Genomic DNA, 22,696 nt, shown 5'->3' with positions numbered 1-22,696 from the left:
GTGTGTGTCTGTGTCTGTGTGTGTCTGTCTGTCTGTCTGTGTGTGTGTGTGTGTCTGTCTGTATTCTCCAGATTCAGAGACTGAGGATGATATTGGACGCAACAGAGAAAAGGTACAGAAAGTAAAAATGTTTACATTTTAGTCACTTGGCAGAAGCTCTAATCCAGAGCAATTTACAGGAGCAATTAGGGTTAAGTGCCTTGATCAAGGGCACATAGACAGATATGTTGCACCTAGTCGGCTCGGGATTTGAACCAGCGACATTTCAATTACTGGCCCAACGCTCTTAACCGCTAGGCTACCTGTCACCTTCTTCACAGACTTGTTCACTTACATTTCCTGTTCAATCTCACACCCTCTTCTCTCTTTCTCTATATTTCTTTATTTCTCTCTCGTGCTCTCGCTCTCCCTCTCCCTCTCCCTCTCCTTCTCTCTCCTTTCTCTCTCTCTCTCCTATCTCGGTCTCTCTTTCTCACCTTCCCCTCTCTATTCTCTCTCTCCTCTCCCTCTGTAGCAGTAGAGCAGAGAATAAAGGTTCTCAGAGGAAGCAGAAGGTTCTAAGCTCTACGGTTCTGCGTCTATCAGAGAACTTGAAACAGCTACAGCAGGAGAACCACACACTGAGAGAGGAACTCAACACAGACATCCCAGCCAGCGGGCTGAAAGGTTCACACACACACACACACACACACACACACACACACACACACACACACACACACACACACACACACACACACACACACACACACTTTGAGGAAATCAACACAACACAGCAGGGTCAAAGGTTAAATAACAAATGGCCCAATCTCCTGTATTCAGAGTATTTCTAGTCGATGATTTGTTGCACTTGTGTTTCAGCCTACAAAGACTGGAGCAAACAGAGAGTGTTGAGGAGACTGGTGGAACTGGAGACGGTGAGTAGATGGAGGCTCCTGGTTGGTCCTACACAGTGGAATGGAGGGAGTAACCTGGGCTTTCTCCATCTCCTGGTTGATCCTACACAGTGGAATGGAGGGAGTAACCTGGGCTTTCTCCGTCTCCTGGTTGGTCCTACACAGTGGAATGGAGGGAGTAACCTGGGCTTTCTCCGTCTCCTGGTTGGTCCTACACAGTGGAATGGAGGGAGTAACCTGGGCTTTCTCCATCTCCTGGTTGGTCCTACACAGTGGAATGGAGGGAGTAACCTAGGCTTTCTCCGTCTCCTGGTTGGTCCTACACAGTGGAATGGAGGGAGTAACCTGGGCTTTCTCCGTCTCCTGGTTGGTCCTACACAGTGGAATGGAGGGAGTAACCTGGGCTTTCTCCGTCTCCTGGTTGGTCCTACACAGTGGAATGGAGGGAGTAACCTGGGCTTTCTCCATCTCCTGGTTGGTCCTACACAGTGGAATGGAGGGAGTAACCTGGGCTTTCTCCTGTCTCCTGGTTGGTCCTACACAGTGGAATGGAGGGAGTAACCTGGGCTTTCTCCATCTCCTGGTTGGTCCTACACAGTGGAATGGAGGGAGTAACCTGGGCTTTCTCCTGTCTCCTGGTTGGTCCTACACAGTGGAATGGAGGGAGTAACCTGGGCTTTCTCCGTCTCCTGGTTGGTCCTACACAGTGGAATGGAGGGAGTAACCTGGGCTTTCTCCATCTCCTGGTTGGTCCTACACAGTGGAATGGAGGGAGTAACCTGGGCTTTCTCCGTCTCCTGGTTGGTCCTACACAGTGGAATGGAGGGAGTAACCTGGGCTTTCTCCATCTCCTGGTTGGTCCTACACAGTGGAATGGAGGGAGTAACCTGGGCTTTCTCCATCTCCTGGTTGGTCCTACACAGTGGAATGGAGGGAGTAACCTGGGCTTTCTCCATCTCCTGGTTGGTCCTACACAGTGGAATGGAGGGAGTAACCTGGGCTTTCTCCGTCTCCTGGTTGGTCCTACACAGTGGAATGGAGGGAGTAACCTGGGCTTTCTCCATCTCCTGGTTGGTCCTACACAGTGGAATGGAGGGAGTAACCTGGGCTTTCTCCATCTCCTGGTTGGTCCTACACAGTGGAATGGAGGGAGTAACCTGGGCTTTCTCAGTCTCCTGGTTGGTCCTACACAGTGGAATGGAGGGAGTAACCTGGGCTTTCTCAGTCTCCTGGTTGGTCCTACACAGTGGAATGGAGGGAGTAACCTGGGCTTTCTCAGTCTCCTGGTTGGTCCTACACAGTGGAATGGAGGGAGTAACCTGGGCTTTCTCCGTCTCCTGGTTGGTCCTACACAGTGGAATGGAGGGAGTAACCTGGGCTTTCTCCGTCTCCTGGTTGGTCCTACACAGTGGAATGGAGGGAGTAACCTGGGCTTTCTCCATCTCCTGGTTGGTCCTACACAGTGGAATGGAGGGAGTAACCTGGGCTTTCTCCGTCTCCTGGTTGGTCCTACACAGTGGAATGGAGGGAGTAACCTGGGCTTTCTCCATCTCCTGGTTGGTCCTACACAGTGGAATGGAGGGAGTAACCTGGGCTTTCTCCTGTCTCCTGGTTGGTCCTACACAGTGGAATGGAGGGAGTAACCTGGGCTTTCTCCATCTCCTGGTTGGTCCTACACAGTGGAATGGAGGGAGTAACCTGGGCTTTCTCCGTCTCCTGGTTGGTCCTACACAGTGGAATGGAGGGAGTAACCTGGGCTTTCTCCATCTCCTGGTTGGTCCTACACAGTGGAATGGAGGGAGTAACCTGGGCTTTCTCCGTCTCCTGGTTGGTCCTACACAGTGGAATGGAGGGAGTAACCTGGGCTTTCTCCATCTCCTGGTTGGTCCTACACAGTGGAATGGAGGGAGTAACCTGGGCTTTCTCCGTCTCCTGGTTGGTCCTACACAGTGGAATGGAGGGAGTAACCTGGGCTTTCTCCATCTCCTGGTTGGTCCTACACAGTGGAATGGAGGGAGTAACCTGGGCTTTCTCCATCTCCTGGTTGGTCCTACACAGTGGAATGGAGGGAGTAACCTGGGCTTTCTCCATCTCCTGGTTGGTCCTACACAGTGGAATGGAGGGAGTAACCTGGGCTTTCTCCGTCTCCTGGTTGGTCCTACACAGTGGAATGGAGGGAGTAACCTGGGCTTTCTCCATCTCCTGGTTGGTCCTACACAGTGGAATGGAGGGAGTAACCTGGGCTTTCTCCATCTCCTGGTTGGTCCTACACAGTGGAATGGAGGGAGTAACCTGGGCTTTCTCAGTCTCCTGGTTGGTCCTACACAGTGGAATGGAGGGAGTAACCTGGGCTTTCTCAGTCTCCTGGTTGGTCCTACACAGTGGAATGGAGGGAGTAACCTAGGCTTTCTCCGTCTCCTGGTTGGTCCTACACAGTGGAATGGAGGGAGTAACCTGGGCTTTCTCAGTCTCCTGGTTGGTCCTACACAGTGGAATGGAGGGAGTAACCTGGGCTTTCTCAGTCTCCTGGTTGGTCCTACACAGTGGAATGGAGGGAGTAACCTGGGCTTTCTCCGTCTCCTGGTTGATCCTACACAGTGGAATGGAGGGAGTAACCTGGGCTTTCTCCTGTCTCCTGGTTGGTCCTACACAGTGGAATGGAGGGAGTAACCTGGGCTTTCTCCATCTCCTGGTTGATCCTACACAGTGGAATGGAGGGAGTAACCTGGGCTTTCTCCGTCTCCTGGTTGGTCCTACACAGTGGAATGGAGGGAGTAACCTGGGCTTTCTCCATCTCCTGGTTGGTCCTACACAGTGGAATGGAGGGAGTAACCTGGGCTTTCTCCGTCTCCTGGTTGGCCCTACACAGTGGAATGGAGGGAGTAACCTGGGCTTTCTCCATCTCCTGGTTGGTCCTACACAGTGGAATGGAGGGAGTAACCTGGGCTTTCTCCGTCTCTTGGTTGGTTCTACACAGTGGAATGGAGGGAGTAACCTGGGCTTTAGCTCAGGGGGATAACACAGTCTTGTGGCTCACACACACACACACACACACACACACACACACACACACACACACACACACACACACGGTAACACTCCCTCTCCCTTCCTGTCTTAGAGGTTAGAGGAGGGGAGGAGAGCCCCGGCCAGGAGGAGTGGGGTGGACAGACTAGTCCAGACTGACCACCACACCACGCCCACGGAGACAGGGGTTGCTACGACGCTGGGGATAACCACCGTAACAACGGAAGGTGGCGTTGCAGTGGTAAACACCCAACAGGAAGGGGAGGGGTTTGTCCGTCTGAAGGGGTGTGTCAAACAACTGGAGCAGGAGAAGGCGGAGCTACAGGAGACGCTGACGGATAGAGAGTAAGAGAGACGCTACTATGACTACAGCAATGCAGTATGGGAAATTGAAATTGGAAATCACCAGTGATTGCAATAGAATGTTTGATATCTGGTTATTGGTGTTATGTTTATGTTTACTGTCAACTGATGGTTGAATCTTCTGTTTTCAGACGGGAGCTGAGACGACTGATGGTTGAATCTTCTGTTTTCAGACGGGAGCTGAGACGACTGATGGTTGAACCTTCTGTTTTCAGACGGGAGCTGAGACGACTGATGGCTGAATTTTCTGTTTTCAGACTGGAGCTGAGACGACTGATGGCTGAGTCTTCTGTTTTCAGACGGGAGCTGAGACGACTGATGGCTGAGTCTTCTGTTTTCAGACTGGAGCTGAGACGACTGATGGCTGAGTCTTCTGTTTTCAGACGGGAGCTGAGACGACTGATGGTTGAATCTTCTGTTTTCAGACGGGAGCTGAGACGACTGATGGCTGAGTCTTCTGTTTTCAGACGGGAGCTGAGACGACTGATGGTTTGAATCTTCTGTTTTCAGACGGGAGCTGAGACGACTGATGGCTGAAAGAGAGCAGGAAGAGGAAGAGACGGAGAGGAGGAAGAATGAACGAAGGAGTGAACATGAGAAGGAAACACAGCTCTCTCTGTATGTATCTCCCAGTTCAACCTGAACGTCCTGACTTGGGAATACACTACTACCCAATGAATGGTGTTTACATCCAACATGACAGAAATACTACTTTAACTGTTTACTACAGGCTTATAACCACTGTGACATGCCCACAGAGGTTGTATGGAAACTTCTTCTCTCTGTGTGTCTGTGCCATGACGTTTCCATGGAAACCTTTCTTCTCGTCTGATTTTCCTCCTCTTGTCCAGACTGGAGAGAGAACAGCTGACCATGAAGATACAATCCTTGGAGGAGGAGAAGAAGAGATGGACTGGAGAAGAACAGAACCAGAAGAACCGGAAGGAGAACCCAGAAGGGAGGGAGGAGAAGGAAAAGGCAGCTAGGGTGATCCAGAGAGAGTGGCTGGAGCACAGAGAAAGGGTAACTAACTAACTACTGTAACTAACTAACTAACCAGAAACAGAGTGGCTGGAGCACAGAGAAAGGGTAACTAACGAACTACTGTAACTAACTAACTAACCAGAAACAGAGTGGCTGGAGCACAGAGAAAGGGTAACTAACGAACTACTGTAACTAACTAACTAACCAGAAACAGAGTGGCTGGAGCACAGAGAAAGGGTAACTAACGAACTACTGTAACTAACTAACTAACCAGAAACAGAGTGGCTGGAGCACAGAGAAAGGGTAACTAACGAACTACTGTAACTAACTAACTAACCAGAAACAGAGTGGCTGGAGCACAGAGAAAGGGTAACTAACGAACTACTGTAACTAACTAACTAACCAGAAACAGAGTGGCTGGAGCACAGAGAAAGGGTAACTAACGAACTACTGTAACTAACTAACTAACCAGAAACAGAGTGGCTGGAGCACAGAGAAAGGGTAACTAACGAACTACTGTAACTAACTAACCAGAAACAGAGAAAGGGTAACTAACTAACTACTGTAACTAACTAACCAGAAACAGAGAAAGGGTAACTAACTAACTAACTAACTACTGTAACTAACTAACCAGAAACAGAGAAAGGGTAACTAACTAACTACTGTAACTAACTAACCAGAAACAGAGAAAGGGTAACTAACTAAGTACTGTAACTAACTAACCAGAAACAGAGAAAGGGTAACTACCTAACTCATTACTGTAACTAACTAACCAGAAGCAGAGAAAGGGTAACTAACTAACTACTGTAACTAACTAACCAGAAACAAACATTTTAAATAGTTAATCCAAATAAGGTGTTGTACCTGCCAGCGGCCACCACAGAACGGGAATGAAGACACATGCCCATCTCATATGGACTAATAAAGTACATTCTCTCTCCCCTCTCTCCTCTCTTCTCTCCCCTCTCCCCTCTCTCCTCTCTCCTCTCCCCTCTCCCCTCTCCCCTCTCCTCTCTCCCCTCTCCTCTCTCTCTCCTCTCTCCTCTCCCCTCTCCCCTCTCCTCTCTCTCTCTCTCCTCTCCTCTCCTCTATCCTCTCTCTCCTCTCTCTCCTCTCTCCTCTCTCTCCTCTCTCCCCTCTCTTCTCTCTCTTCCCTCTCTCCTCTCCTCTCTCTCCTCTCTCTCTCCTCTCCTCTCCCCCAGGACACAGTATTTGTCCAGTCAGCAATAAGAGGACATCTCCTCAGACAGAGCCAGATAGCTCACCTCCAAGACACACACACCAGCACTCTCAGCAAGGTCACACACACACACACACACACACACACACACACACACACACACACACACACACACACACACACACACACCTACAATGTTTGTGGGGTGGCCGGTAGCTTAGTGGGCAGAGTGTTGGACTAGTAACCGAAGGTTGCAGATTGAATCCCCGAGCTGACAAGGTAAAAATCTGTCATTCTGCCCCTGAACAAGGCGATTAACCCACTGTTCCTCGGTAGGCCGTCATTGAAAATAAGAATTTATTCTTAAGAACTGACTTCCCTAGTTAAATAAAGGTAAAATGTATATATATATATATTTATGTTGTAGTTCAACCAAATGGCCACTTAGGGGCACTGTTTCCCCGTATTTACAAGTATCTATGGAGTAAAGGGAATTTGCCCTAATTAGGCTCTGATATAGGAGTTACTATTTAATGTTTCATTTCCAGAATGGCCAATCACAGCGCGGCAGTGATGTTACCTCCTGTGTGGAGGATGAGGATCTGGTTGCCGTGACGCTGATCCAGTCTGTGTTCCGAGGTCACCTGACACGCAGCGCACTAATGACGGAGAGGTGACACACCACACCACCACACACAGTTCTGACATTGGAAAGGGTCTGTTTTTTTGTATTGTATGTATAACTGTGTGTTTGTAGCTCTGAGTCCCCAGCCCCTCCTCCCTGGGGACCCACCCCAGCCCCTCCTCCCTGTGGACCCACACCAGCTCCTAGAAGAGTCCCCTCTGTCCCTTCAACACACACTCCCAGCAACACAGGTGAGACACACACACACTGAATCTGACACCTTGGTGGCACAGCGCTGACTGAAGGACAAATCAGGATTTGAAAATGTGTGTGTGTGTGTGTGTGTGTGTGTGTGTGTGTGTGTGTGTGTTAGCCCTTCCAGGCAGTGATGTAGATGAAGATGTAACGGAGCTGAGTGAGGAAGATCCCTGGCCTGTCTCTAACACACTGTCCAACAGGAGGAGACTCACACCAGGTATGCTGTCTGTGAATATATATACTTATAATATGTGTTCCTGTGCTTCTCTGAGTGTGTGAGTGTGTGTTCCTGTGCTTCTGTGTGTGTATATATAATGTGTGTGTGTGTGTGTGTGTGTATATAATGTGTTCCTGTGCTTCTATGAGTGTGTGAGTGTGTATGAGAGTGTGTGAGTGTGTGTTCCTGTGCTTCTGTGTGTGTATATATAATGTGTGTGTGTATATATATATATAATGTGTGTATGTATATAATGTGTGTGTGTGTATATAATGTGTATGTATATATAATGTGTATGTATATAATGTGTGTATATAGTGTGTGTGTGTATATGTGTGTATATAGTGTGTGTGTGTGTATATAATGTGTGTGTGTGTATATAATGTGTGTGTGTGTGTATATAATGTGTGTGTATATAATGTGTGTGTATATAATGTGTGTATATGTAATGTGTTCCTGTGTGTATATAATGTGTGTGTGTGTATATAATGTGTGTGTATGTGATGTGTGTGTGTGTATGTAATGTGTGTGTGTATGTGTATGTGTGTGTGTGTATGTAATGTGTGTGTATGTAATGTGTGTGTGTGTGTATGTATGTAATGTGTGTATATGTAATGTGTGTGTATGTAATGTGTTCCTGTGCTTCGCCTGTAGCACAGCTACAGCTCCACCCACCTCCAGACTCCAAGGTTGCTAAGGCGATGGACTCTGAGGATTCGGACGATGACATCATCGTGTCTCCGTCTCGTCTCCTGGGAAGGAGAGAAGAGATCTACTTCTAGACCAGAGCGTTGCACTATGGGATATGAAGTGTGTGTGCGTAGCTGGGTATGCAGGCTTTTACTCCAGCCCTACACCAGATTCAATCAAGATCCAGAGGACATGCTGATAAGTAGAACCAAGTGTGTTTTGGTAGTGCAGGGCTGGAACGAAGTCCTGCACGTGCAGTAGCTCCCCGGGAGGGGGAGTGGCTGTGATAATGATAATGATGATAATCCTGAACATATCCAGGAGGGTTGCTTGGCCAGCTCTCTGCCCAATACATCTCTGTTCTGATACAGGTCGATTTTTATGTTGCCAAAGTGCCTGAATATAGATTATTGATGGTCATAAACAAACGTATAAATCATGGAGTGTGTTGGAGCGACTTTTAATTCACGTCTATCAATAGAAACACTGCTGATCCAAACTGTGAACTTATCATCTTATTCTACTACTGCAATATGACGCTCAGAGGAGAGCGTGTGCGCGTGACTGGTTGTTGTTCTCGTGCCTTGAGTTGTGTTTATTATAATAGCTGTAATCCATGAACGTCATGTTTTATCTGATTAAATGAGTATCTTTCCTTGAATCGTAAAACACTTCAGAGGTCATGGTGTTTCTTTCTTTTTTGATGAAAAGGTGTGTTGTCCAGTACGACAAGACACATCAACTGGGTTTTACCGTTACCGTTACTCCATCGGAAGGGGGGGGGGGGGTCTGCGTATTTGCGCATTCAACACCGCTCCGCTCTGCACACATGGTCGACAGATCTATTTGCAGAGCGAGCTGCAGTGAGAAGCTTTGTCCTGCTAGGGGGTTTTCGAGCTCGTGTTTGCTTCGCCCTCCAAATTCGTTAACGGTGAACAATGTAGCAGCCGACGACGACGTTTCATCACCGGGAGGACATTTAAAACGAACCCCCCACCGGGACCGCTCGCTGAACGGATGTTAAATCTCATAATTTCATTGGAGGTCATTTAAACCTGAACTCCCCCTTCTCATTGGGATCTAGAAAAGAGAATAGTTGATTCGTTGATATTTAGTCGGACAGCCCGCAATGTAACGGCATTTTTAGAGTGGTGCGCTGTCTTTCAAAGAGTGGGTGTCCGTTATTGTTCGATGAGATGTGAGAGAGTTGTCGTGATTTCTGCTGCAGTCCTGCTGTTCTACATCGGCTGTAGAAGGAACAATAGCCTACAATCTGTGGGTGAATAGGTAGTTTGGTGGTGCAACCGCTAGGTTTCAGAGGATAAGTGTTCACGTTGCAAAATGAGACTTGGCTACATTCACACATAGTTTGGAGCAGAATATGGATTTTTCTGTCGTCCTGGCTAAGAGTTGGGAATGCGGTAATGGAGAACCGGAATAATCCAATATAGCCTAACCGCTCATGGCTGGAATAAACGAATAGACCCGAGGGAACGAGAATGTTGGCGGCCCTGGAAATTGTAGCCTGCAACACCGTAAATCAATCAACGACCGACTGAGTAAACGAATTCTTGCTGATTTGACTGTGGCGTCGGTCGACGGTAGCCTACCCTAAAACAAACCGTCAATAACGGATAATCGATATTTGAATTGATGACGGAATCACATCGATGATAACAACCCACTCGGCGCACTGCACTACTCCACGTTCAGAGAAGAGAATCATATCCTCTGCGTGGGCGTTGTAAGCAGTGTTGTTGACCGGGAGAGGACACATCATATTTCGGTCTGACAGATTGGTAGTGACACCGGCGGGGTCTGTGTGTGAGAGGATGGCAGCGGTAGTGAACTACTCTCCCCCATGGTGGGTCAACCTGCTCCACCGCCTCCCCCACTTCAACCTGCAGTTTGAGACGGTCAGCAGCGACTTCAGACCCGAGGACTCAGAGTACCAGAAGGTAGGTTTGGAACACACACAGATGTATGCATGCAGGCAACGCAATCCTGACAGACAAGCACGTCTTATCACCAAGGCCTTTTTCAATCAAAACCGTTATGCAGCTCAACACTCACTAAAGTCTTATAGAGTGATCCTGAGTGGCACAGCGGTCTAAGGCACTGCATCTCAGTGCTAGAGGCGTCACCACAGTCCCTGGTTCGATTCCAGGCTGTATCACAACCGGCCGTGATTGGGAGTACCATAGGGCGGTGCATAATTGGCCCAGCGTCGTCCGGGTTACGGTTTGGCCGGTGTAGGCCGTCATTGCATATAAGAATTTGTTCTTAACTGACTTAACTAGTTAAATACAGGTTACATCAAATCCTTTTTCTCATAACAGATGGCTGGTCCCTCCATCCCCTCCTAGGTAGTATTCCAACACTCCTCATAACAGATGGCTGGTCCCTCCATCCCCTCCTAGGTAGTATTCCAACACTCCTCATAACAGATGGCTGGTCCCTCCATCCCCTCCTAGGTAGTATTCCAACACTCCTCATAACAGATGGCTGGTCCCTCCATCCCCTCCTAGGTAGTATTCCAACACTCCTCATAACAGATGGCTGGTTCCTCCATCCCCTCCTAGGTAGTATTCCAACACTCCTCATAACAGATGGCTGGTTGATCCATCCCCTCCTAGGTAGTATTCCAACACTCCTCATAACAGATGGCTGGTCCCTCCATCCCCTCCTAGGTAGTATTCCAACACTCCTCATAACAGATGGCTGGTTCCTCCATCCCCTCCTAGGTAGTATTCCAACACTCCTCATAACAGATGGCTGGTTCCTCCATCCCCTCCTAGGTAGTATTCCAACACTTGTCTCCTCATCTCCTGTCCTTGTCTCCTTGACTTCATGATAACAAATTGATGCAGAAACAGTTCAAGTCTATGTAATTTAAAAAAAACAATGACTATTGTAACTCCATCTTGATAGACAGTGTTACTGGTGTTATTACACATGTAACAGCAGCTTGATAGACAGTGTTACTGGTGTTATTACACGTGTAACAGCAGCTTGATGTGACGGGTCAGTGGCTTGTTTGGTGAAGAAGGGATGGACAGAGGAGGGAAAGAGACAAGGAGCCGTGATTTAGAGGAGGAGGGGTTACCAAGTTCAAGTGGTGAGCGTGGGAAGCTGCCTACCATGACAAAGGAGCGAGAGAGAGAGAGAAGAGTTGTGTGAGATAATAAGGGTAGAAACTGAGGAAGCGAGAGAGATGTGTAATAGACCAGTCATTGAGTTCATGACAGGTATGATTCATAGAGAGAGAGAGAAGAAGAAGAACAGAGGGAGATGAAGAAGAGAGAGAGAGATGAAGAAGAGAGAGAGAGATGAAGAAGAGAGAGAGAGATGAAGAAGAGAGAGAGAGATGAAGAAGAGAGAGGGAGATGAAGAAGAGAGAGAGAGATGAAGAAGAGAGAGAGAGATGAAGAAGAGAGAGAGAGATGAAGAAGAGAGAGAGAGATGAAGAAGAGAGAGAGAGATGAAGAAGAGAGAGAGAGATGAAGAAGAGAGAGGGAGATGAAGAAGAGAGAGAGAGATGAAGAAGAGAGAGAGAGATGAAGAAGAGAGAGAGAGATGAAGAAGAGAGAGAGAGATGAAGAAGAGAGAGAGAGATGAAGAAGAGAGAGAGAGATGAAGAAGAGAGAGAGAGATGAAGAAGAGAGAGGGAGATGAAGAAGAGAGAGAGAGATGAAGAAGAGAGAGAGAGATGAAGAAGAGAGAGAGAGATGAAGAAAGAGAGAGAGGGAGATGAAGTAGAAATGGAGAGAGAGAGAGATGAAGAAGAGTTGGAGAGAGAGAGGGAGATGAAGAGAGAGGGAGATGAAGAGAGAGGGAGATGAGAGGGGGATATGAAGAGAGAGAGGGAGATGAAGAGAGATGGAGAGAGAGAGATGAAGAAGAGAGAGAGATGAGGAAGAGGGAGATGTGCCATAGACCAGGCATTGAGATTTAATACCCAAGGAGCAAGTATGACGTCACTGTTATTCAACCATCTCAAACGGTACATTAACAAACATAAGTCAGAAAAACGGAACCCTATTCCCTATATAGTACACTACTATAGACAAGAACCCTATATAGTGCACTACTTTTAACAGAGCCCTATGGCCAATGGCACCCTATTCCCTATATAGTGCACTACTTTTAACCAGACCCCCCCCATTGGGAATACGGTGCCATTTGGGCCACATCCACAGTCTGTCTACTATAACCACAGTCTGTCTACTATAACCACAGTCTGTCTACTATAACCACAGTCTGTCTACTATAACCACAGTCTGTCTACTATAACCACAGTCTGTCTACTATAACCACAGTCTGTCTACTATAACCACAGTCTGTCTACTATAACCACAGTCTGTCTACTATAACCACAGTCTGTCTACTATAACCACAGTCTGTCTACTATAACCACAGTCTGTCTACTACAACCACAGTCTGTCTACTATAACCACAGTCTGTCTACTATAACCACAGTCTGTCTACTATAACCACAGTCTGTCTACTATAACCACAGTCTGTCTACTATAACCACAGTCTGTCTACTATAACCACAGTCTGTCTACTATAACCACAGTCTGTCTACTATAACCACAGTCTGTCTACTACAACCACAGTCTGTCTACTATAACCACAGTCTGTCTACTATAACCACAGTCTGTCTAGTATAACCACAGTCTGTCTACTATAACCACAGTCTGTCTACTATAACCACAGTCTGTCTACTATAACCACAGTCTGTCTAGTACAACCACAGTCTGTCTAGTACAACCACAGTCTGTCTACTATAACCACAGTCTGTCTACTATAACCACAGTCTGTCTACTATAACCACAGTCTGTCTACTACAACCACAGTCTGTCTACTATAACCACAGTCTGTCTACTATAACCACAGTCTGTCTACTATAACCACAGTCTGTCTACTATAACCACAGTCTGTCTACTATAACCACAGTCTGTCTACTATAACCACAGTCTCTACTATAACCACAGTCTGTCTACTATAACCACAGTCTGTCTACTATAACCACAGTCTGTCTACTATAACCACAGTCTGTCTACTATAACCACAGTCTGTCTACTATAACCACAGTCTGTCTACTATAACCACAGTCTGTCTACTATAACCACAGTCTGTCTACTATAACCACAGCCTGTCTAGTACAACCACAGTCTGTCTACTATAACCACAGTCTAGTACAACATCATAAGCTTCTTTCAAAACAAGTCTAGTTAGTCTGTTGGAATGTAGCTGGTTTTGCTCCTGCCTCCCAACCCTGTCTCTGTCTCTGTCTCTCTCCTCTCTCCTTGTCTCTCTCCTTCTCTCTCTGTCTCTCTCCTCTTTCCTCCTCTCTCTGCCTCTCTCCTTCTCTCTCTGTCTCTCTCCTTCTCTCTCTGTCTCTCTCCTTCTCTCTGTCTCTCTCCTTCTCTCTCTGTCTTTCTCCTTCTCGCTCTGTCTCTCTCCTTCTCTCTCTGTCTCTCTCCTTCTCTCTCTGTCTCTCTCCTTCTCTCTCTGTCTCTCCCCTTCTCTCTCTCTCCCCTTCTCTCTCTCTCTCCCCTTCTCTCTCTCTCTCTCCTTCTGTCTCTCTCCTTCTCTCTCTGTCTCTCTCCTTCTCTCCGTCTCTCTCCGTCTCTCTCCGTCTCTCTCCTTCTCTCTCCTTCTCTCTCCTTCTCTCTCCTTCTCTCTCCGTCTCTCCTTCTCTCTCTGTCTTTCTCCTTCTCTCTGTCTCTCCCCTTCTCTCTCTCTCTCCCCTTCTCTCTCTCTCTCCCCTTCTCTCTCTCTCTCTCCTTCTGTCTCTCTCCTTCTCTCTCTGTCTCTCTCCTTCTCTCCGTCTCTCTCCGTCTCTCTCCGTCTCTCTCCGTCTCTCTCCTTCTCTCTCCTTCTCTCTCCTTCTCTCTCCGTCTCTCCTTCTCTCTCCTTCTCTCTCTGTCTCTTTCCTTCTCTCTCCTTCTCTCTCTGTCTCTTTCCTTCTCTCTCCGTCTCTCTCCTTCGCTCTCCTTTTCTCTCCTAAATCAGAACTGAACTGTTAAGTACCCATTTCCTCCAAACCCCATTTAGGAGGGACACTAAAACCCTTTGTGTGTGTGTGTGTGTGTGTGTGTGTGTGTGTGTGTGTGTGTGTGTGTGTGTGTAGGAGTTCTAAGGGCCCTAATTCAGACTAATTGCATCCTGACGTGTTCTGGTGCCTGGACTGTGTCTGTGTTGCTGAGCTTTCACCACTGTGTGTGTGTACAGCACATACAAGTGTTTGCATGAGTTTACAGTATGTGTCAACTGTTTCTGTGTTGCTAGATATGTAGCATTGTGTGTGTGTGTGTTTTGCCTGGTTGTTTGAGGTGAGGTCACAGCTAGCCCCCAGGGGGTCGTTGTCAAGGCGACACGTCTGTGGGTTGTTGTCAAGGCGTCGTGTCTTTAGGGCCGTGTAAAGTCCAGGCTGCGGAAGACGGAATCCCGGAATCCAGACATTCAAACGGAATTCAACAATATTCAAAAATGTATTGAACTCAGTAGGACATTCATTAATTAGCCAGGTAATCAGAAGACATGAACAAAATGCCTCAGTGATTCGTATTTTCCTGCAACTTCCTAAAGAGGCAACGACACGTCTGTCTGGGTGCTTTTTTTCTACTAATTTGTGTATCCGTTAACGATGATGCTAATGACAACCGTCTTCTGGTAGAGATGAAAAGGCTTTTCCACAAACCTTCTGTATTAAATGTTACCTACAAAGTAGCCTCTGCCTACCTGGCGGAATGATATCACGATTATTTACATCAATCCAGTGGCCATTTTGTTTCGATAACTCTGCAATCACATGAGCGCTACAGAAACATCACTAACCAAACAACGGTCTCTGGCTGGTGCAGACCTCAAAAGGGGTCTCAGGGGTCACATAGAAAAATGGAAAATGCTAAAAATATTTCTGAGTTTTCTAAATGCAGATGTAACATGCTTCTTGTTTTAATATCTGCATCAGACACATGTTGTGCTTTGAGTTGCACTTCTCTCCTCTGGCGTTCTATCAGCAGACATGTCTCAGTGTTACTGTAGTCTACTGGTCTCAGTGTTACTGTAGTCTACTGGTCTCAGTGTTACTGTAGTCTACTGGTCTCAGTGTTACTGTAGTCTACTGGTCTCCTCTCTGGCGTTCTATCAGCAGACATGTCTCAGTGTTACTGTAGTCTACTGGTCTCAGTGTTACTGTAGTCTACTGTTCTCAGTGTTACTGTAGTCTACTGTTCTCAGTGTTACTGTAGTCTACTGGTCTCAGTGTTACTGTAGTCTACTGGTCTCCTCTCTGGCGTTCTATCAGCAGACATGTCTCAGTGTTACTGTAGTCTACTGGTCTCCTCTCTGGCGTTCTATCAGCAGACATGTCTCAGTGTTACTGTAGTCTACTGGTCTCCTCTCTGGCGTTCTATCAGCAGACATGTCTCAGTGTTACTGTAGTCTACTGGTCTCAGTGTTACTGTAGTCTACTGTTCCCAGTGTTACTGTAGTCTACTGGTCTCAGTGTTACTGTAGTCTACTGGTCTCAGTGTTACTGTAGTCTACTGTTCTCAGTGTTACTGTAGTCTACTGTTCCCAGTGTTACTGTAGTCTACTGGTCTCAGTGTTACTGTAGTCTACTGGTCTCAGTGTTACTGTAGTCTACTGGTCTCAGTGTTACTGTAGTCTACTGGTCTCAGTGTTACTGTAGTCTACTGTTCCCAGTGTTACTGTAGTCTACTGGTCTCAGTGTTACTGTAGTCTACTGTTCCCAGTGTTACTGTAGTCTACTGTTCCCAGTGTTACTGTAGTCTACTGGTCTCAGTGTTACTGTAGTCTACTGGTCTCAGTGTTACTGTAGTCTACTGGTCTCAGTGTTACTGTAGTCTACTGGTCTCAGTGTTACTGTAGTCTACTGGTCTCAGTGTTACTGTAGTCTACTGGTCTCAGTGTTACTGTAGTCTACTGGTCTCAGTGTTACTGTAGTCTACTGGTCTCAGTGTTACTGTAGTCTACTGGTCTCAGTGTTACTGTAGTCTACTGGTCTCAGTGTTACTGTAGTCTACTGGTCTCAGTGTTACTGTAGTCTACTGGTCTCAGTGTTACTGTAGTCTACTGGTCTCAGTGTTACTGTAGTCTACTGGTCTCAGTGTTACTGTAGTCTACTGGTCTCAGTGTTACTGTAGTCTACTGGTCTCAGTGTTACTGTAGTCTACTGGTCTCAGTGTTACTGTAGTCTACTGGTCTCAGTGTTACTGTAGTCTACTGTTCTCCTCTCTGGCGTTCTATCAGCAGACATGTCTCAGTGTTACTGTAGTCTACTGTTCTCAGTGTTACTGTAGTCTACTGGTCTCAGTGTTACTGTAGTCTACTGGTCTCAGTGTTACTGTAGTCTACTGGTCTCAGTGTTACTGTAGTCTACTGGTCTCAGTGTTACTGTAGTCTACTGGTCTCAGTGTTACTGTAGTCTACTGGTCTCAGTGTTACTGTAGTCTACTGGTCTCAGTGTTACTGTAGTCTACTGGTCTCAGTGTTACTGTAGTCTACTGGTCTCAGTGTTACTGTAGTCTACTGGTCTCAGTGTTACTGTAGTCTACTGGTCTCAGTGTTACTGTAGTCTACTGGTCTCAGTGTTACTGTAGTCTACTGGTCTCAGTGTTACTGTAGTCTACTGGTCTCAGTGTTACTGTAGTCTACTGGTCTCAGTGTTACTGTAGTCTACTGGTCTCAGTGTTACTGTAGTCTACTGGTCTCAGTGTTACTGTAGTCTACTGGTCTCAGTGTTACTGTAGTCTACTGGTCTCAGTGTTACTGTAGTCTACTGGTCTCAGTGTTACTGTAGTCTACTGGTCTCAGTGTTACTGTAGTCTACTGGTCTCAGTGTTACTGTAGTCTACTGGTCTCAGTGTTACTGTAGCCTACTGGTCTCAGTGTTACTGTAGCCTACTGGTCTCAGTGTTACTGTAGTCTACTGGTCTCTGTGTTACTGTAGTCTACTGGTCTCTGTGTTACTGTAGTCTACTGGTCTCAGTGTTACTGTAGTCTACTGTTCTCAGTGTTACTGTAGTCTACTGGTCCCAGTGTTACTGTAGTCTACTGTTCTCAGTGTTACTGTAGTCTACTGTTCTCAGTGTTATTGTAGTCTAATTTTCTCTGGTAAAATGCAAGATCGACTTCAAGCAAATGATGAGGAAATGTATCTGGCTCCATTCTTTCTATAATAAACATTAGTATTATGATGGCCGTGCATCGTTTTTTATTCTTCTAGAAAAGGCCTTTTTACATCGTAAGCTCATTTACTTGTGGGGTTGCCCGCCAAACTGCGTTGCACTTCTGTTGTCATCTGATGAAAAGGAAGCTGTTTTCTGCCGAAGGTGTTGCTCTGATGTTTTTCCTGTGAAGGAAAGCTGTCGTTGGCCTGATGTTTTTCCTGTGAAGGAAAGCTGTCGTTGGCCTGATGTTTTTCCTGTGAAGGAAAGCTGTCGTTGCTCTGATGTATTTCCTGTGAAGGAAAGCTGTCGTTGCTCTGATGTATTTCCTGTGAAGGAAAGCTGTCGTTGCTCTGATGTATTTCCTGTGAAGGAAAGCTGTCGTTGCTCTGATGTATTTCCTGTGAAGGAAAGCTGTCGTTGCTCTGATGTATTTCCTGTGAAGGAAAGCTGTCGTTGCTCTGATGTATTTCCTGTGAAGGAAAGCTGTCGTTGCTCTGATGTATTTCCTGTGAAGGAAAGCTGTCGTTGCTCTGATGTATTTCCTGTGAAGGAAAGCTGTCGTTGCTCTGATGTATTTCCTGTGAAGGAAAGCTGTCGTTGCTCTGATGTATTTCCTGTGAAGGAAAGCTGTCGTTGCTCTCATGTATTTCCTGTGAAGGAAAGCTGTCGTTGCTCTGATCACTCTATTGAAGCAAAGAAAACACGGTTGACTTTCAATATTAAACTATACAGATGGTTGAGCTCTAACGTGACCCCAGGGTTTCCTGATGTGGTTTAAGCGTGTCGTGGACTTACAACATCCGGGTCGGTTATTTTTCTATTAAAAAAATGGTGATTTTGAGAGTGAAAACGTGGAAAAACGGAAACGTGGAGAAACTAAACGGAATCAGGCCAAAAAGATTAGACTGATTTTATAGGGTCCTACATCTGTATGTATGTGTAGGGGGCTATTCAGTATGAGGTCACTGTTGGCCCTGGGGGGGGGGGGGTGTATCAGAGGGAGATGGTGAACAGAGAGAGAGGGAACTGAGGGAAGAAGGGAGGGGTGTTGTCTGTAGTGAAAGAAGGCTCTCTCTCTCTCTTTCGCTCAGCTTTAGATGGCTCAGTCTATCTAGTCTGAGAGGCTTTCATGCGTCTCTCTCCAGCTGACACACACACACACACAGACACACACACACACACACACACACACACACACACACACACACTGAGCCCTCTGTGTTTCTCTGTGATGTGATTGACCACCAGATGATTAGTATGCGGTCGAAGAGAGAAGCTTAAAAACAGGGACACAAAACACACACACGCGTGTCACACTGCTCTGTATCAACACGTGTGTGTGTGTAGTCACACTGCTCTGTATCCACATGCGTGTGTGTGTGTAGTCACACTGCTCTGTATCCACACGTGTGTGTGTGTAGTCACACTGCTCTGTATCCACACGCGCGTGTGTGTGTGTAGTCACACTGCTCTGTATCCACACGTGTGTGTGTGTAGTCACACTGCTCTGTATCAACACGTGTGTGTGTGTAGTCACACTGCTCTGTATCCACACGCGTGTGTGTGTAGTCACACTGCTCTGTATCCACACGCGCGTGTGTGTGTGTAGTCACACTGCTCTGTATCCACACGCGTGTGTGTGTGTGTAGTCACACTGCTCTGTATCCACACGCGTGTGTGTGTGTAGTCACACTGCTCTGTATCCACACGCGTGTGTGTGTGTAGTCACACTGCTCTGTATCAACACGTGTGTGTGTGTAGTCACACTGCTCTGTATCCACACGTGTATGTGTGTAGTCACACTGCTCTGTATCAACACGTGTGTGTGTGTGTAGTCACACTGCTCTGTATCCACACGTGTGTGTGTGTAGTCACACTGCTCTGTATCAACACGTGTGTGTGTGTAGTCACACTGCTCTGTATCCACACGTGTATGTGTGTAGTCACACTGCTCTGTATCAACACGTGTGTGTGTGTAGTCACACTGCTCTGTATCAACACGCGCGTGTGTGTGTGTAGTCACACTGCTCTGTATCCACACGCGTGTGTGTGTGTAGTCACACTGCTCTGTATCAACACGTGTGTGTGTGTAGTCACACTGCTCTGTATCCACACGTGTGTGTGTGTAGTCACACTGCTCTGTATCAACACGTGTGTGTGTGTAGTCACACTGCTCTGTATCAACACGTGTGTGTGTGTAGTCACACTGCTCTGTATCAACACGTGTGTGTGTGTAGTCACACTGCTCTGTATCAACACGTGTGTGTGTGTGTAGTCACACTGCTCTGTATCCACACGTGTGTGTGTGTAGTCACACTGCTCTGTATCCACACGCGTGTGTGTGTGTAGTCACACTGCTCTGTATCCACACGTGTGTGTGTGTAGTCACACTGCTCTGTATCAACAACACGTGTGTGTGTGTGTGTAGTCACACTGCTCTGTATCAACACGTGTGTGTGTGTAGTCACACTGCTCTGTATCCACACGCGTGTGTGTGTGTAGTCACACTGCTCTGTATCAACACGTGTGTGTGTGTAGTCACACTGCTCTGTATCCACAACATGTGTGTGTGTGTAGTCACACTGCTCTGTATCCACACGTGTGTGTGTGTAGTCACACTGCTCTGTATCCACACGCGTGTGTGTGTGTAGTCACACTGCTCTGTATCAACACGTGTGTGTGTGTAGTCACACTGCTCTGTATCCACACGCGTATGTGTGTAGTCACACTGCTCTGTATCAACACATGTGTGTGTGTGTGTAGTCACACTGCTCTGTATCCACACGCGTATGTGTGTAGTCACACTGCTCTGTATCCACAACGCTGGTTTACTCATCGACAACGGCTGGGTCCGGAACGCTGACTGTTGGAATTCTGTGGGAATACCGGAATGTTCTTGAAGAGCTGTAATCCCAAGGTTCTTTAAGGCAGTGGAAACGTGTGTGTGTGTGTGTGTGTGCGTGCGTGTGGAAACACAGAGTCAGCTGAAAGAACAGCAGTCGAACAGCTGTTGAGCATTACAGAGGAGACATGACTACAGCTATATGCCCGTGTGCATGATGGGAAAGACAGACTGGTCCTGAGGGGGGCATAATCTGTACATGTTAGTTTTTTCCCAAGCACTTAACACCTGATTCCACTAATCAACTCATCAATAAACCTTTGATTAGTGGAATCATACGTGTAGTGAAATGGCAAAAACAATCATGTACACACTTTTTGGATCCCCAGGACTAGTATCAAGAAACACTGGTCTAAAGGCATTAGACAGAGACAGAACCACAGTGATCCCTCCCTCTACATACCTCTATGACTCTGGCATTAGACAGAGACAGAACCACAGTGATCCCTCCCTCTACATACCTCTATGACTCTGGCATTAGACAGAGACAGAACCACAGTGATCCCTCCCTCTACATACCTCTATGACTCTGGCATTAGACAGTGCCAGAACCACAGTGATCCCTCCCTCTATATACCTCTATGACTGGCATTAGACAGAGACAGAACCACAGTGATCCCTCCCTCTATATACCTCTATGACTGGCATTAGACAGAGACAGAACCACAGTGATCCCTCCCTCTATATACCTCTATGACTGGCATTAGACAGAGACAGAACCACAGTGATCCCTCCCTCTATATACCTCTATGACTCTGGCATTAGACAGAGACAGAACCACAGTGATCCCTCCCTCTATATACCTCTATGACTCTGGCATTAGGCAGAGACAGAACCACAGTGATCCCTCCCTCTACATACCTCTATGACTCTGGCATTAGACAGAGACACCCCTCCCTCTACGTACCTCTATGACTCTGGCATTAGACAGAGACAGAACCACAGTGATCCCTCCCTCTACATGCCTCTATGACTCTGGCATTAGACAGAGACAGAACCACAGTGATCCCTCCCTCTACATACCTCTATGACTCTGGCATTAGACAGAGACAGAACCACAGTGATCCCTCCCTCTACATACCTCTATGACTCTGGCATTAGACAGAGACAGAACCACAGTGATCCCTCCCTCTACATACCTCTATGACTCTGGCATTAGACAGAGACAGAACCACAGTGATCCCTCCCTCTACATACCTCTATGACTCTGGCATTAGACAGAGACAGAACCACAGTGATCCCTCCCTCTACATACCTCTATGACTCTGGCATTAGACAGAGACACCCCTCCCTCTACATACCTCTATGACTCTGGCATTAGACACAGACCACAGTGATACCTCCCTCTACATACCTCTATGACTCTGGCATTAGACAGAGACAGAACCACAGTGATCCCTCCCTCTACGTACCTCTATGACTCTGGCATTAGACAGAGACAGAACCACAGTGATCCCTCCCTCTACATACCTCTATGACTCTGGCATTAGACAGAGACAGAACCACAGTGATCCCTCCCTCTACGTACCTCTATGACTCTGGCATTAGACAGAGACAGACCACAGTGATCCCTCCCTCTACATACATCTATGACTCTGGCATTAGACAGAGACAGAACCACAGTGATCCCTCCCTCTACATACCTCTATGACTCTGGCATTAGGTGGAGACAGACCACAGTGATCCCTCCCTCTACATACCTCTATGACTGGCATTAGACAGAGACAGAACCACAGTGATCCCTCCCTCTACATACCTCTATGACTCTGGCATTAGACAGAGACAGAACCACAGTGATCCCTCCCTCTACATACCTCTATGACTCTGGCATTAGACAGAGACAGAACCACAGTGATCCCTCCCTCTACATACCTCTATGACTCTGGCATTAGACAGAGACAGAACCACAGTGATCCCTCCCTCTACATACCTCTATGACTCTGGCATTAGACAGAGACAGAACCACAGTGATCCCTCCCTCTACATACCTCTATGACTCTGGCATTAGACAGAGACAGACCACAGTGATCCCTCCCTCTACATACCTCTATGACTGGCATTAGGCAGAGACAGAACCACAGTGATCCCTCCCTCTATATACCTCTATGACTCTGACATTAGACAGAGACAGACCACAGTGATCCCTCCCTCTACATACCTCTATGACTCTGGCATTAGACAGACCCAGAACCACAGTGATCCCTCCCTCTACATACCTCTATGACTCTGGCATTAGGCAGAGACAGAACCACAGTGATCCCTCCCTCTACATACCTCTATGACTCTGGCATTAGACAGAGACAGACCACAGTGATCCCTCCCTCTACATACCTCTATGACTCTGGCAT

At 47.1% G+C, this 22,696-nt stretch overlaps 1 protein-coding gene across 7 annotated transcripts in view; it reads left to right on the top strand.

Annotated features, from left to right (window-relative positions):
• The window catches only part of LOC129847106 (IQ domain-containing protein E-like), a 21,222-nt gene extending 12,311 nt beyond the window's left edge, over positions 1-8,911 (top strand). For 6 of the 7 annotated variants that reach the window (XM_055914907.1, XM_055914906.1, XM_055914905.1 and 3 more), the window contains 11 exons: positions 72-112; positions 515-666; positions 862-917; positions 4,018-4,268; positions 4,797-4,904; positions 5,138-5,309; positions 6,473-6,568; positions 6,999-7,123; positions 7,208-7,326; positions 7,449-7,550; positions 8,205-8,911. In XM_055914907.1, the coding sequence (XP_055770882.1) occupies positions 72-112; positions 515-666; positions 862-917; positions 4,018-4,268; positions 4,797-4,904; positions 5,138-5,309; positions 6,473-6,568; positions 6,999-7,123; positions 7,208-7,326; positions 7,449-7,550; positions 8,205-8,332 (1,350 nt within the window). In that variant the 3' untranslated portion in view covers positions 8,333-8,911. The remainder of the gene's footprint in view (positions 1-71; positions 113-514; positions 667-861; positions 918-4,017; positions 4,269-4,796; positions 4,905-5,137; positions 5,310-6,472; positions 6,569-6,998; positions 7,124-7,207; positions 7,327-7,448; positions 7,551-8,204) is intronic. The other variant, XM_055914910.1, reaches the window with a different exon arrangement.
• The last annotated feature ends 13,785 nt before the right edge of the window (positions 8,912-22,696 follow it).

This window comes from Salvelinus fontinalis, unplaced genomic scaffold, assembly GCF_029448725.1.
Source record: "Salvelinus fontinalis isolate EN_2023a unplaced genomic scaffold, ASM2944872v1 scaffold_0706, whole genome shotgun sequence".
NCBI lineage: Eukaryota > Metazoa > Chordata > Actinopteri > Salmoniformes > Salmonidae > Salvelinus > Salvelinus fontinalis.
The sequence above is the reverse complement of the archived record's forward strand: the minus strand, read 5'-3'. Positions and strand labels throughout refer to the sequence as shown.